The 17120-nt window shown below is 36.2% G+C and overlaps 1 protein-coding gene across 1 annotated transcript; it reads right to left on the bottom strand.

The window, feature by feature from the left end:
• Positions 1 to 11566: 11566 nt before the first annotated feature.
• Positions 11567 to 12499, bottom strand: LOC105720015 (olfactory receptor 2D3-like). Its single transcript, XM_012456335.2, has one exon. The coding sequence runs from the start codon at positions 12497 to 12499 to the stop codon at positions 11567 to 11569; it is 933 nt and encodes a 310-aa protein (XP_012311758.2).
• Positions 12500 to 17120: the final 4621 nt, after the last annotated feature.

Raw genomic sequence — 17120 nt, 5'->3', positions numbered from 1 at the left:
TTTTTAGAAAGGAATTTAACATATTTATTCCAAATTTTATCTAAATGAGTAATTCAATTATAAAATATATTGTAAATTTCCTCTTATTAATATAATGAATACCGAAGAGACATAAAAAATTTAAGCAATAAATATAGTGTAGGAACATATCTCATTATATATGGAAATTTAATACATGATAAATGTGACATCCTAAATAAATGTAGTTCTTTAAAAAAGGGACAATTGCTTCTTCACTTTTAAAATTATTTACATATGTATGTATATCCATGTGTATACACACATAATGTAAATATAAGCAATAATTCAACCCAAATGTATTGCATTTTTTTAAATTCAGGTTTTTTGGTGGGAATGGAGATTGGTATAGCCATTATGGAAAATAGTATGGAAGTTTCTAAAGAAATTAAAAATGGAACCACCATATGATCCAGCAATCTGTCTTCTGGGTATATACCAAAAAGAAATGATGTCACCACCTAGTAAAGATATCTGCACTCCCATGTTCAATGCAGTATTATTCACAATAGCCAAGATATGAAAACAATCTGTTTGTCAATGGAAAAAATACACACACACACACACACACACTCTTACACAGTGGAATACTATTCAGCCCTAAAAAAGAATCAGATCTTGCCATTTGTCACAACATGATCAACCTGGAGGATATTATACTAAATGAAATAAGCCAGACACAGAAAATAATATAGTGTACGATCTCACTTGTATGTGGAATCTAAAAAGCAAAAATGAAATATACAGAGATAGAAAACAAAACAGTGGTTAACAGGGACAGGGCTGGGGTTGGAGGCAGAAATGGGAAGATGTAGGTTGGAGGATAAAAGGAACAGATATGTAGAGATCTAATGTACAACATGAGGACTATCAGTAATAAAATTGTATTGTATTTGAGATTCATGCTAAATGAGTAGATTGTATCTGCTCTTGCCATAAACATGAAAAATGGGTAACTACATGGGATAACGTATATGTTCATTTGCTTCACTAGGTTAACTTTTTTACTTATTTATATATTAAAATATATTTTAATAAAAGCTTCATATAAAACACGTAGTCTGTTTTGCTATCTGTCTAGCTAATTATCTATCTCTCTCTCTAATTTCTGGATGGTGAAAGCTTTTCTATACAGGTATCCAAAGAAATCATAAAGGAAAATGCTAACAACTTGACCATTTATAAGTCAGATTTCTACGAAGTAGATGCCACTATAATATAAGTAAAATAATCTGGGAACATATTTGCAAACAATTTAAAAAGAATTTTAAATTATTTTTAATATATAAAGACTTCTTAAAAATTAGTACTGGTCAGGGAATGGTGGCTAACGCCTGTAATCCCAGCAATTTGGGAGGCTGAGGTGGGCAGATCACAAAGTCAGGAGTTCAAGACCAGGCTGACCAACATGGTGAAACCCCATCTCTACTAAAAACACAAAAAATTAGCTGGACGTGGTGGCACGGGCCTGTAATCCCAGCTATGCAGGAGGCTGAGGCTGAAGAATCGCTTGAATCCAGGAGGCAGAGGTTGCAGTGAGCTGACAGAGCAAGATTCCGTCTCAAAAAAAAAAAAAAAATTAGTAATAAAAGACCTATAACTCATTATGCAAGGACTTTAATTCCTGTCCACAAAATAGATAAAACCAAACAATGAACATGAAACAAGAACATGTACATTAATAGAACAAATGAGATACAATATTTATAATATTTTGCCTTTTAGATAAAATTTCAAAGGATATTACTTTTAAGTTTGATAATATAGATATGATAGATTATCAAATGAAAAGCCATCATACTTTATATGTGATATGTCATTTTAAACTTTTAAATGAAGTGTAAATGGGTGAGTATCTTTGGGTACATATGGGTATTTATGGGATGTTTACATTTCTATAGATGTTTCTCCTACAATGAAAGTCCACTCATCATTAACTGCTATTGGCTGTAAGGGGGCGGCACAGCTCACTGATTAGCTCTGGAGGTTCTGAAGCTGTACTGCAGGTTTGAATTCCGGCTTCTCTAGTTGATGTTTGGCCAACAGCAAATTACTCAGCTTTTCTGGGCCTAGCTTTCTTCATCTGTAAAATGCTGTTGTAAGTAATACATATCTAATAGTGTTCATGTAAAGATTAAATAAAATATAAACCATTTAAATAATTAAGGTCAGTAAACAAGTCTAGCTTATTATATTATAAAATATCCCATTATAAAAATGGGATCATGATCTAGAAGTAAAAAATTATGAAAATAGCCATTAAGGACAAAGCATAGTAACACATGGCTGATGTGTTTGAGTGAGGAAGATGATTATTGTCATTAATTATTTTGACCCTTAACGTTCTTTTATTTTTTGTTTATCCTTTGAGATTGGAACTGTGTTGCTAGCAAAATTCAAAGTCAAGACCAAATATGGTAAGAGAGAATGAGAGGCATCTAAGCATATAGAATAAAGGATGAGGGCAAGCACCAGTTAATTTAATCAGATTAGTCTATCTTTTTTGAAAAAACTTTTCTTATTTTGTAAAATTTTCAAACATATAAAGTGGAAAAAAACCCAGTAAACGAAAATCTCAAGTACCTAACAATAAGATTCAAATGTGCTGATCAATTTTGCCTAGTTTATTAGAGTTTGATTATAATAACAAAATATATTTTAAAACAAAAACTTTATTATTAAAGGTCTAAAAATTAAGATTGTCATATAGGTCTAACAATAGAACCTAAACTTTCCCCAAAATTAAAAATTAAAAAAATAACCATACATAAGGAGTCATAGAAATTCAGTATTAAATTGTAGCAGAAAAGTTTGTATACATGGCTTGGAGATTCATAGAAAATAAACTGTTAATAGTGCTTACCTCCAGGGAAGTGGAATTCTTTTGGGAACAGGGCAAAATGGCTGGAGGGAGACTTTATTTTTTAATGCATATCTATATTGTTTTATTTTATAACCTAGATTGCATTTTTTAAGCAAAGAAAGAAAAAATGATTTAAAATAAGTACGTTTAAAAATAAAATATGAATAAATTATAATGATGATAGAATACAGCCAATATAAGCTATAACTAACAATAATGATAATGTTAAGAGTGTTGCAAAAACAGAAAGACAAATCGTTGGATCAGAGTAGAAATCAGAATCAACAAAGGCTGCCTAACAATTAAATAAATGCTAAAGTTAACATTTTCAATAGAAAAGTGATCATCTGGACCCTTCTTATTTCTTTATCCTCATCTCTTTCCCTCTTTCTATCCGCCAACTTTACATTCTGGAACATTGCACACATCCTTTCCTAAAGTTGCTGTTTATTGATAGGCCTTGTTTTAAGCTCTTTGCATGCATTATCTCATTTGATCTTCAGAATGTTCTAACTCTGCCAATTTTATGTAGATAAGGGAACCGAGGAGTAAGGTGATAAGGTAATATTCTAGGAGTGAATACCTGGGATTGGACCCCAGGTCCCCAGATTCAATTCTCACGTTCTTCATCACTTACACATACTGCCTCTTTTTGAAAATCGAAGAATTTTGAAATAATAATTAGGGAGATAAAGCAGACCGAGAGTGAAATCAAGCCAACTCTTGTTTTGCTGTACACTAATACCAACACAGTTTTAAGCCTTTCTTAAAACTTATTTTTTCTTTTTTTCTTGATTTTGTTTTTATTCATTTAGTTCCATTATAAAATATTCTCAATATCTCTCACTTTAAAGAGAAAAAGCCAGCACAAGTCACAATAGCCAAGAGTTGGAAATGTCTATCAAGCAATGAATGGATAAACCAAATTTGATATGTACAAAAAATGGAATATTATTTAACCTTTAAAAAGAAGAGAATCTTGTCACATGCTACAATAAGGAAGAATCTTGAGGGCAATTACGCTAAGTGAAGTAAACGAATCATAAAATTACAAATGCTGAACGATTCCACTTACATAAAGTATTTAAAGTAGTCAAACGTCATAGAAGCGGAAAGTAAAGTGATGGTTTGCAGTGGCTAAGGAGAGGGAGAAATGGGGCATTATTGAATGGGGATAGAGTTTCAGTTTTGCAAGATGAAAAGACTCGAGTTCTTTATATAGCAATGTGAATATAGTTAGCACTACTAAGCTGTGTGTACCTAAAAATGGTATGGATGATAAATTTTTGGGGTTTCTAAACCAAAATTTAAAAAAATTATATTATTTGAAAAAAGAGAAAGCCACCCAACCTCCCTTGGTTCTATTATTCCTTGTATCCATTATATAAATTTTGTTTATTCTTTTATTAAATTTATTAAATACATGTTCAGCACTTACTGCTTCTACTTTGTATCATATCACTCATCTCTCAAATCCTTTCAATCTCATTTTTGTTTCCATAATTGTATCCATGATCCTATCAAAGCCATTATGTTCTCCTATCCTGTGTCTTCTTCAGTCTTTATGAGACTTGGTATAATTTAACTGTAAATAGTTCTGAAACCTGTTTTTTCTGTGATTGTAGAACATTGTATCTTACTGCTTTTCTTCTTGCTTCTACTAATCATGTTCTCTAAACCCCATTCCCAAGTTAATACTTGTTTTTTCCAGACTGTCTACATCTCATATGGAAAAACAAATCACAAAAAATGCAAAGTGATACTACTAGAAATTGTTAATGCTTATCTCAGCTTCTTATGTTAAACAGCTTTATTGACATATAATTGACGTGTAAACATTGTATATATTTAAGGTGTACAGCTTGATATTTTGATATGTATACCTTGCAAAATGATCACCACAATCAAGCTAAATTGACATATCCTCTTCATACAGTTACCATTTCCTTTTCCATCCTGTGGTGAAAAGACTTAATTTAAGATCTACCCTCCTAGCAGACTTCAGTACATAACACATTATTATCAACTATATTCACCATGACGTACATGTACATTGGATCTCAAGGTTTTACTCATTTTGCATAAATGAAATTTTGTACTATTTTATCACTCTATTTCTTCCATTCTTTTAATTCTCTGCCAATTCTTTGAGTGGTTTGTCTACTACCAATATGCACAAAAATTATTTTTGCCGCTTTCCTCACCTTTTATTCCAGGCTTCTGCCAAAAATACTCTGCAGTTTCCTAAATTTCACATTTCCCACAAAAACATTCTGGCTTCTTTGGCTTTAACCATTCATTAATTGCCTAGAGACAGCTTTAATATGACTACTTTCTAAAGTTTTTTTACTTAGTCTAGAAGGCATTATTGACCTTTATCTTCACAATATTCAAAAAATATTCGTACACACTTCCTTTCATGCAGTTGTTACAGTCTTTTATATTTGTTTACCTGTTCGTCTCCCTGTACAGAGTTGCTGTTTGAAGGTAGTGTAACATAAATCATTTATTTCTATCATCTGTATTTTAATATCACCTGACACACTGTATGGTTTTAATAAAAATTAATTTAATGAATGAATAAACAGACTCATGCCTAGACCCACACCAACATGTTAATTCCCTCAAGAAAAGTGTGACCTGGAGATGTGGGAAGATCTTGACTTAGAAATTTCCAGGATTGATCACCCAGTGAAAGGGAGATTATGGACACACTGTCAGCAACATCTCCATGAAGAAGGGTGAGGTCAGTGTGACAGAGACTAAGTATAGGGAAGAGAGCAGCATGCCTTCTCATGCAGACTACCATGCTCACACAGCCTGGTGGGGCCATCCAGGGACATCTGACTACAAGCAGTTTCTGTCTGCGTATCTGGGGCGGGAGGCTTAGGTTCTATCCTAATCTTGCTGACTCTCAATGCCTAAACTCACATGGTTAAGAAGAATGAGAAAGGGAGCCTTGAATGGGGTGCACTGAGACAGCAAGGGGCAGAGGAGAATCTGCAGTAAAATTAGCTTTTATTGCAGAAGGAGAGGCAGTGGGTATCCATAACCCTTGCAGTCACACTCTGGTATCCTTGGTCGAGGAGGAGTTGCAATACAGGATTTATGAGGCCATTACTCAGGAGAAGCAACAAAGAAGAGCACATATTCTCTCCAGAAGCCAGATGGTGAGGAGAAAGAAGCAAAAGAAGGAAAGGCAAAGTCCTCATGAACAGAATCAAGATTTCACACTCCTTAAAGAATTAATTACTCCTCCCCATTCTAACCACTCCCACCTGGAGCACTGGCATGAGGCAAACACAGGACACAGTGCAGTGATGAAGAGATAAGCAATGAATGAAGAAAGTTGTGGTTTCTGCAGGCTGCTAATCCATATCCTACTAGGCACCCTCCACTGCAATTTACCAAATACGCTGAAGTTGTGACATCATCTGGGCCGAGTTTTATTCTAGCTCAACTCAAGGAGCACCATCTTATTAAAGGACACAATCCAAAATTCACCTGGGAACAAGTCTAGAGGGTTTCCTTAAAGGTAATCTTTAAACCTGAGGCCCCAAGAGCTGTTATAATCAGGATATTCCCTGGAGCAGTCAGTGCTGCTAACTTTTAAAACCCTTCTACAGTAAGAGATATCCATGGGCATTTTAAATTGTAATCTCAAACTGAAATACCTGAATCTCATCTAATGTCAGGTATTAGACTAATGTTTCTCAAACTAACGTAGACCTCTGGGGTCTCCAAGTGCTTTGTCATAATTTTTAAAATAGAGGTTTCAGTAATGATGATAATGTAAAAGGTAACTAATATAAGTATATTCTGCATCTGGATGATGCCTGCTAAACTAAGAACTGCCAGAGGATTCAGAACTCTTGTCTGCATTTGTACTCAAAATGCTCTAATTGTCTTCTGCTAATGGGGGAAACACACTAGAGGTACATGTGCAGTCCAGGATGTTATGACTTTAAATGAAGGCTTTATTGTATCTATGAAAATACGGAAGAACAATGTGAAAACTAAGTCAGCACATAACACAGGACCATATAAACATGTCCAAAGGAAAACTGATTTTTCCAGAGTCTTCCTTTTGAGTCTTCCCCAGAATCCACAGCATTGCTCAGGCCAAAGACTTAGCAAGGATATTTCTATCCTCTCTTTTTTCACTTTGAACATCCTATATACTCATGTCTTGGCATCTTCTCTGGTTCTCTATTGCTACAATCCTAGTTCAGTCCATCATCTCTAACCTGGGCTACTGCAAGACAGCCAGCCTCACTGATTGCTTTTCCTGCTTCCATGCTTGTCCCCACAATTCATTACAACACTCAAAGTGACCCTCCAAGACATAGTATCATGATGGGTTTCCACTAAACATAAAATCAATCACTTTTTCAGAACTCCCAAGGCTGCCATGGCTTAATTTGTGTCACCTAAAAAGATAAGTTCACCTGGAAGCTCTGAATGTGACCATCTTTGTAATAAATATCTTTGCAGATGTGATTAAGGCAAATCTCAAGATGAGATCATCCTGGATTAGGGTGGGCCCTACGTCCAATGTCAGGCATCCTTATAAGAAGAGAAGATAGAGACAAAGGGAAGAAGGTGACATGAAGAGGTGAAGATTGAAGTTATGCTGCCACAAGCTAAGGAAGCCACCAGAAGCTGGAAGAGGAAGGACCGCCTTTGGGGGGAGCAGAGACTATAAATAGATTGACTAGAAGCCACCAGAAGCTGGAAGAGGAAGGACCGCCTTTAGGGGGAGGAGAGACTATAAATAGATGGACTTCAGACCTCTGTCCTCCAGAACCGAGAGGATATGTTTCTGTTGTGTTAAGCCACAGAGTTTGTGGTAATTTGTTATGGGAGCTGTAGGAAACTAATACATAAGACCTACTGGTCTGGCCTCTGCCTGTTTCGGTACATTCATTCCCACTCTCTTGTCACTCAGCCTCCAGACACACCTTCCTCTGCCTTGATCTTAAACATCGTATTTTTTTCCAAGCCATTAGACTCCCTATTCTGTCTGCACCCTTTTCCTTCGAATCTTTCCTTGGTCAGTTCTTTGTTCTCCACCTTTTGGTCACAGCACAAATGTTAATTTCTCTGCATGTAAGATGTCCTTTAACCATTAGGTAGCCTTTCCACCTACTTAAAATTGCAATCACCTTCCCTTGTTTTTATTTTCTCATAGCACTTAACATCAGACAAATTATGTGTTGTGCTTGTTTATTTTGTATCACCCTCTTTCAAAATGTAAGTTCTAGAAAATAAGGAATTGTGACCATAGTTCATTGCTATGTATTTAGCATCTAGAAGATTAATAAATAAGTTAGATGGACTCAGTCTGTTACAAAAATTGATATTATATGAGTTGATTAAATACAAAAGTAATGGTCATACAACCTGCGGTTGTATGAAAGAAAATTTATTACCTTTAAAGTGTGAAAAAGTGTTTGTTCTAGAAAACATGAGTATTTCCCAGAATGATGTAACTATGGTAATTTGTTAGTGTCTCAAGTGCTATACATTTATCTAGAAACTGCTGCACAGTCACTGACGGTCTGGCATCTAGTCAGAAGTTGGTGCTTTCATTTAAAAATTATTGCCACTATTTGTATTTTCTTACCTTGTTGACTCCACTAGTTTTTTGTTGGTGACAAGGTATACAATTTTTTATAAACTCAAAGTGATCCATGAGCACTTTTTCATTGATCATTCAAATTATGTTATATGACTTCCCTATTACTTAATGGCAAGAAAAGAGAGAGTGGTCATGAGACAGCAGAATGTCTAAGAGTAGCTGCTGTTATTTATAACACTGCTTCTCAAAAGATCTGTAATGCAGAGCTAGTTTTCTTCTTTTTGTATTTTTGAATTTTTTCATATAATAAAGACTGATAATTTTTTTTTTTTTTTTTGAGACCAAGTCTCACTCTGTCACCCAGGCTGAATTGCCGTGGCATGATCTTGGCTCACGCAACCTCTGCCTCCTGGGTTCAAGCGATTCTTCTGCCTCAGCCTCCTGAGTAGCTGGGATTATAGGCATGCACCACCACGCTTGGCTGATTTTTGTATTTTTAATAGAGATGGGGTTTCACCATGTTGGCCAGGCTGGTCTCGAACTCCTGACCTCGTGATCTACCCGCCTTGGCCTCCCAAAGTGCTGGGATTACAGGCATGAGCCACTGCGCACAGCTGGACCAATACTTTTGTAAAGCATATACATTACTTGCAGTTCATAGAAAGTATCTACCAGCTCATGGATCACACTTTGAGTAGCACTTATTTATAGTATTGGTTTTTATAACACAAGCAGAAATGTGCGATATGAATTTCAAGGGAATACCATACCTTTGTTATGATTTCTGAAGATTTTGTTTTAATGCCTCCTTAGGCTGAAAACCTAGTGATCTTTCTATTTATAAAACTAGAATGGCGTGCTAGTCGCAGTTTTTGAACAGTTGGACACAATTTTTCTTCCATCTCCAAGGGGTGTGATTGCCCCTTGAGATGGACTTTGCAGACCACTACAGTCCTTCCATCATCTGTGATGCACAACCTGCCATCTGTGGAAAAAACATTGCCTGCTTTTTGAATTTTCAACTTTACCACTCAACAAATCTGAAGGTTGATAAAACCAAAAGTGCTGGTATTGGTTATACTGACAATTGACCAGAACTTTAGGTTAGAAATATTATAATCTGGCTAAATCAATATATAGCATTTCTTCTGTAAGCAGTTTTGTAAGTTTATGTGTGCATGATAATTCTCTTTGGCATGCCCCATTTTAAGACCCTTTTGTAGAGTCATCTTCATCTCAAAACTGTTTCACAGTCTCAGTCTTTTCTAATAGGTAGTAGCCATTGTTTTAAAAGCCAGCATGCCACTATTTGACACTATCTACCCACCAACCCACCTTTCATGAGACAATATGCAGATGACTACAGAATTTTGAACTGACTATTTGCAAAAACAGACATATAGACTGACTTTTTCTGTCCTAATAGTCATTATTACCTAATCTTTGGATAGTCCTTATTCCCTTTAATAGCACAGAGGGCAACATATTGAACGCTGTAGGGTACAAAGTTGCTTCTAGCAGTAGGCAAGTTACCAGTGTAGTAGGTTTAAATACTTAAATTACTAATCAAGAAAGGTCTTTGATAGATAAGCACTGAAATAAAATGATTTCAATAGGCTTTATTATCTGCTTTCTTATACTGCAATAAAACAATACTGATTTTTTATATGCCATATTTGATATTACAGGCTATATATACATATATATCTATAGAAAACCACATATTGATCCCAAAATTCTGCTTAATACTTTAGAAATATAAATTTATAATCTGTATTGATTTACACATTTTAGGTACATTATTAGCCTTTGCATCATTAGCTTTGTGTGTTAGTCCATTCTTGTGCTGCTTTAAAGAAATACCTCAAACTGGGTATTTGGTATAAGGAAAAGAGGTTTAATTGGTGTATGGTTCTGCAGGCTGTGCAGACTTCTGCTTCTGGGAAGGCATCACCAAAACTTATAATCATGGTAGAAGGAGAAGGGGAAGTGAGCACATCTTACATGGTGGGAGCAGGAGGAGGGGGGCGGGGAGGTGCTACACACTTTTAAACAAGCAGATCTTTTGAGAACTCTGTCATAAGACAGCACTGGGGGATGGTGCTAAACCATACGAAAGCATCCCCATGATCCAATCATCTCCCACCAGGCCCCTCCTCCAACACTGGGGATTACAATTTGATGTGAAACTTGGGTGGGGACACAAATCCAAATTACATCACCTTGCATTTTTGCAGTTCTTAAGTCCAACTTTCATTATCCAACATTTACAGATAGTTCAGTGTCTGATGAAAACAATGCCAATTTCATCAAAGATCTGCTTCTTTTTGTATTAACATGTTAGTCCACATAATCTGAAAACAGTATACCTCACATGTACATAGTGAAGTGATTAATGCACACATTTATTTTCCCATGCAGAGTTGTTCTGTATACAATACATCCAATTCAGCAAGGACACCATCACATAGAATAAACAATACTGGAAAGTAAGGACAGGCCATGGGCATTGAAGCTATAGCAGCTAGAAGTCAAAGTAGCAAATTTGACTCATATCAAGGCCAACCCATTTTCTATGGTCATGTTATCCTTCACCCATAATTGTTTTATTGTAGATACATTAAGAGGAGATCATGAAGTGAGAGGCGAACTCCGCATTTAAACTACTTCCAGGAAAACAATAAAGTACCTCTATACTTTTCCCACTTCACAAAAAGCAATGGACAGCTATAGATGATGTTGGCATGCTATGAGTCTAGCAAGCAGCTGTGGAGTTTAGAGACAGAAGGGGGCATCCCTAGGCGAACATGGATTGGTGCACTGTAGGCACCACGTGTAAAAGATTGTATTCACTGTTAAAAATATTCTTTCATATACTAGCCAAAAAAGCTGTTATGAGGTAAGTGAGTTGCAGCCACAGTAAATAAGCTTGAGCAAGACTGCATTAGACAAATCTGAAAACATTTCTAGGGATGCAAGGGCACCTGTATGACTTTTGCTGGTGTCTCAGACTAGAGCTAGTTCAGGGAAAAAAGCTGTTAAAGATGTTAAACCACTTTAGAATGTCTCTGCCCTCTGATTACATACCAACATAGACTACTGCCTCAGAGACACCATTTTCCAAATACTTTCCTAAATGCTTCCTTCACATCCTTGTTCCTTAGGCTATAAATGAAAGGGTTCATCATTGATGTTATGACTGAATAGAACACTGAGACCACCTTATCCCCTTTATTCATTTGCTTCAAATTAGGTTGCATGTAGGTAAATATTGTTGACCCATAGAAGAAAAAAACAACAATGAAATGAGATCCACAGGTAGAGAAAACCTTTAGCCTCCCCTCCTCTGACTGTATTTCAATCACAGTGGAGATAATATTCCAGTAGGAGAAAAGGATGAGAGAGACAGGACCTAGGAGAATTACAACACCCATTGCAAATATGGTCATTTCTGTGCTGTAGGTATCTGCTGAAGCCAGCTTTAGGAGGGCAGGAGGCTCACAAAAATAATGTTTAATTATATTCTGTCCCTGATATGGGAGACATAAAGTGAACGTAGTATCTACTAAAGACACAAATGCTCCACTGGCCCAGCACCCCATGACCAGCTGAACACAAATTCTCTGGGTCATGAGGGTGGAATAGTGCAGGGGCTTGCAGACAGCCACATAGCGGTCATAGGACATCACTGCTAGAAGTGAACTCTCTGTACACCCTGCTATTAGGAAGAAAAGCATTTGAATTGAACACCTAGTAAAAGAAATGGTCTTTCTCATGATGAGCAAATGGGATAGCATCTGGGGAACAATAGTTGTAGAGAAACAGAGATCAGTAAATGACAGATTTTTAAGGAAGAAGTACATTGGTGTGTGAAGTCGAGAGTCAATGTGAATTAGGAGTATGATGAGCAGATTCCCAAACACAGTCAACAAGTAGATGATGAGAAATATCACAAACAGCAGGATCTGGGTTCGGCGATCAGAAGAAAAGCCCAGCAAGATGAATTCAGTCAGATAGGTTTGGTTTTCTTTGCCCATTATTTATTCCTGTCTATAAGTTAGCATAATTAGTACAATCAAACATTAACTATGATGGAGTGCCAAATACAGAAAGTGAAGGTCTTATTGGAAGAACAGATGTTCTTCTCTGTGGCTGCCAGCAATAAAGACCCTGCAATTTGGGGGGGGAAAAAAAAGAAAGAAAAAAATGTAAACATTGGACACACTTGATTTTATAATTTTTCTATCCTTATATTTCTACTAAAGTCATGTGGTTGGTAGGTATGGGAAATTCAGGAATATGCCTTCTTGTTGCTCCTTGCTGGCAGAACATTATCATCCATTGAGTCATTGTTCAACAATTGTGTGGCTAATGTCAAAAAATGTCTTCTTAGAAAATTATATGTTATTTGAACTAAAGAAAAAGGATGCATATATATTATAATGACTTGAAAAAAATAACGATTTCTCCCTTTAATAGAAATCTCAGGTTGTCTTTTATTTTCTAGTTTACTTATAATACAGTAGATTTTTTCTTTAATTCCATCAAATAGGAGAGACCAATAATCAACTTTTCTATTGTTTCCAATGAATTCTCTATTATCCTTCTAAGCAAGAAAAAGAATTTTAAGAAGTTATTTTTGATGATGTTATTGACCCTTAGTCCCGATGCTTTCCTAAATTCTTTATTGGAAAGAAAAACTATCCTTCATGGTGATGCTAGTTTACAAGAGCAAGGTATGAAGAGACCTTATTGTCATGGATCTAAGACAGTGGACAAGTGGCCACATCTAGGCAGCACCACACACTGTGGTAGGAAGGGCCCTTTGTGAAGACCAAATGCAGCTGCAACTACTGCATAGTTGCAGTATCTTATCTGGCATAGCAGTGTTTGACCTCATTCATGCTGAGGTTTGTTGCAGAATAGTCAACCAGTTGAATGGGTGCATTGATAGGAAACCAGGCACTGTTCCAGTGCTCCGAAGCCAGGCAGGAAACTATTCCAAGTCTATACTTTGCTGTACATCAGCAGTAAACAAGGAATACAGTAGATTTTTCTACTGTAGCATAATAGAGCACAGTTAGAGCAATCAGTCAAATGTTGACTATGGTGGAGCACCAAATACAGAAAGTGAAGATCTCGCTGTAAGAGCAGATGTTTGATTTAAACATTTCTTGTAAATGTCTAACACATTTGATTTTATAATTTTTCCATCCCTATGTTGGTTAGAAATATTGAATCTAAGCTAATGCAGGGTCAATCCAAAACAATGGGTAAATAAATCAGAAAGAGTTAGGAAAGGTAGCAGGGTCATGGGAAAATGGCTGGGACTCACATCTGGAATCTGATATCCCTGGAAAGGATTGAGCTACCTTTTAGAATGAACAAGGTATCAAAGTAGAAATTCAGCCCTCCTGGCAGGAACTTCTTGAAACGGAAAAATCAAAGATGACAAACATATCAGAGTTTGTTTTCACACAGAAGTTTCTATGTCTAGCTGGCAGTATAAGAGAAATGTGAAATGTGGCTGGGGCACTGGCACATGAGCTGTCAAATCTGACTTAGCTTCAAGACTACTGAGTGACAGTTAAGTTTCTAATCATGCATTCCCATGAAGACTGGATCTGAACTGGATCCATCCTGAACCTACAGGAGGGTCCAACCTGCGGGAGGGTCTATTGGCTTTGAGGGACTAGGAAGGCAGAGGCAGGGAACACTTGGAGGGATTGGTAAAATTAAATGAGAAAGATTTTCCCTTTAGCTTCACTCTAAGGACATGACACAAGAGAATCAGTGATAAATTCTGACATCAAAAGCCAACATAACCTCTTGCTTAAGTCAGTGTTTTTGAAACTGATTTATAAAACATTCATGGTTAATGAGATAGATTTAGTGAGTTAATGGCAGTATTTATTAAAATTTGAAGAAGAAAAAAATACTGTTTCTTACAATATGTACATAGTTACGAGAAAGTATTAATTTCAATTTTTTTTGTGTGTGTGTGTGCACTGAGTTACAATGTAAACTGTGTTCCTGATTAAGGGTTATTGTCAACAACTTTAAAAAGAATACTGCTGTAAGTCAAATGTTCTTAAGGACATATAAAATAATTCATTACTGACCCCATTTCCAACAATTTTTTATAAGTACATCTTCTTTACTGCTTCATTATGAATTTTTATGCAATAAAATGTGCATATTTAGTGTGTAGAAATGGATATGTTTTGATATATGTATAAAACTATATGCTTTTAAAAGATACTTATTAAATTATCCATGATTATTTATGAAACTGTCTCCCTGACATGATTCTAAGTTTCAAAGGGTAGTAACTCTGCCTCACTCTATATGTCTGAATCCCCAAGTATGTAGTATGTTTTCAAGAAATGTTCCTTGAGTGACTGAATTAGTGAATGAATAACTGAACACATCCAGGAATGAATGGACTCCTCCTTGCACAAGGCACTGTCACGTACACGCACTCAAATGTTCCTAGGCACTATTCATCCTATCTAGAGCACAGTATGAAATTTGGAAGACACAATTGATGCTGGTCCACCTAGGTGATCTCTTTGGAATGGGGACATCTCATATGTAATAAGGAGGAACATGAGGTATGTACATGAGAGAGCATGATTGGTAGTTGCTCTTATTCCAGTGGAAATCGGAATAGACCCTCAATCTGCAACCCTGTTCTTGTTCTCATTCTTACCCCTCGTGTTTATCAATACCTCTGAAGACTACTGTACTGGTGCTTATAGCACACATACACCAAACATAGTACTCACCAAGCTTTGGTTTCCCCCTGTTTCTGAGACAATGAGTGACCAATTTCAGGAAGCTCTGTCTTGCATGTTAGGCAGTGTCTTGTGAGTCCAGAGGTTTCACCAAGAAGAGATCATGAGAAAAGCAAGAGGAAGAGAACACCTGTCGTGAAATGACTGAATGATTACAGGACAAGGAAATCCTGGTAGCTGAAAAGGGGTAGATAGTTTGAGCTACAATAATACTTTTCGTTTTTTGGGACTCTCAGCACCTAAACTGTCCCCCCTCAAAAACAGCCCAGTAGTAACATTTCTAAGGCTGAGAATTCTAGAGAAGGGAAAAAGAAAAATCTCTTCTCTCAAATAGGCTGTGGGTTATAAAAGTAAAGATTTGGGTTTCTCCTAGGACAGACAAGATTTCTAGTTTGGGAGGTTCTTGTTCCCTTCAGAACCTTTCTTTCTTAGTCACTTTAGCACCTTCCTTTTTACCTGGAGTCTTAGGATGAGTTTTTTTCTCACACCAAGTACAACAGACATCCAGAGAGCTAAGCTGTATATCTGGAAGTAGGTGTTGAATCCTGGTGATTCTCAATCATCTCTCCTGACAGCTGAGCAAAACAGGGCTTTGCAGCAACTTTCATTTCAAACTCTTGCTGTATTCTTGGATGGGGTAAACAATTATTTTTCAAGCACCAACACTGATCTGAATAATTTTCTATGAGGAATTCCTAAAAGATTGAGGTCCTGAGAGGTGATGCAAACAAGATTTTCCCTAGGGAAGTCCTTGGAAAAAGCTCACTTTATACAATGAGATACTCTTCACATAATGAGATATCTTGGGACTTTTTTTTTTTTTTTGTATTTGTAGATTGAATTCTGTGAATCTTATCTAATTCACATTCCTTAATTAAACAAAGAAAAAACTGTATATGCTCTGAGTCTCAGAAAGACTCAAGGAGCCACCTCTACCTGTTTCATCTCTCTGCTTGGCAGCAGAGTCAAGACTATAAAGTACATGCAGACAGGCACCCTTGCATTCTTTACTCATTTTTTTTTGTATTTTTACTGATACATTATTATTGTATATATTTTGGGGATACATGTGATATTTTGATACATGTATAAAATGTGTGATGATCAAATCAATGTAATTGAGATATCCATCACCTCATTAATCTTTTCTTTGTGTTGAGAGCATTACAATTCTTCCCTTCTAGCTATTTTAAAATATGCAGTTAAATTATTCTTAACTGTAATTTCCCTACCTTACTATTGAATACTAGAACTCATTTTTTTATCTAACTATATTTTTGTACCCATTAACCAACTTCTCTTGATTCCCTCCTCCCCTCTTCCTTTCCCAGCCTCTCGTAACCACATTTCTATTGTCTACTTCCATGAGATCCACTTTTGTAGCTCTCACATATGAGTGAGAGCGTGTGACATTTGTCTTCCTATGCCTGGCTTATTTCACTTAAATAATGACCTCTAGTTCCACCCATATTGCTGCAAATGATAGGATTTAATTCTTTTTCATGATTGAATAAGATTCTATTGTGCATATATATCACATTTTCTCTATCCATTCATCCATTGATGGATACTTAAGTTGCTTACAAATCTTGGCTATTGTGAGAGAGCTTCAGTAATCAGAGTGCAGGTATCTCTTTGATATATCAATTTCCTTTCTTGTGGTTGTATCAAGCAGTGGGATTGTTGAATTATATGGTAGCTCTATTTTTACTTTATTCAGAACCTCCATACTGTTCTATAATGGTTGTACTAATTTACAGTTTCACCAACAGTGTAATAACATTTCTTTCTCAGCTCATCTTTGCCAGCATTTATTGTGTTTCTTTTGTGGTTGTTGAGGTGAGATGGTATCTCATTGCAG

Source organism: Aotus nancymaae, unplaced genomic scaffold (genome assembly GCF_030222135.1).
Source record: "Aotus nancymaae isolate 86718 unplaced genomic scaffold, 86718_ANA_hifiasm-v0.15.2.pri h1tg000059l, whole genome shotgun sequence".
NCBI classification, from domain to species: domain Eukaryota; kingdom Metazoa; phylum Chordata; class Mammalia; order Primates; family Aotidae; genus Aotus; species Aotus nancymaae.
Note: the sequence above shows the minus strand (reverse complement) of the source record. Positions and strands in the feature narration are given on the sequence as shown.

Excerpts from the sequence above, each read along its gene's own strand:
- LOC105720015 (XM_012456335.2), bottom strand. The coding sequence starts at position 12,499 with ATGGGCAAAGAAAACCAAACCTATCTGACTGAATTCATCTTGCTGGGC.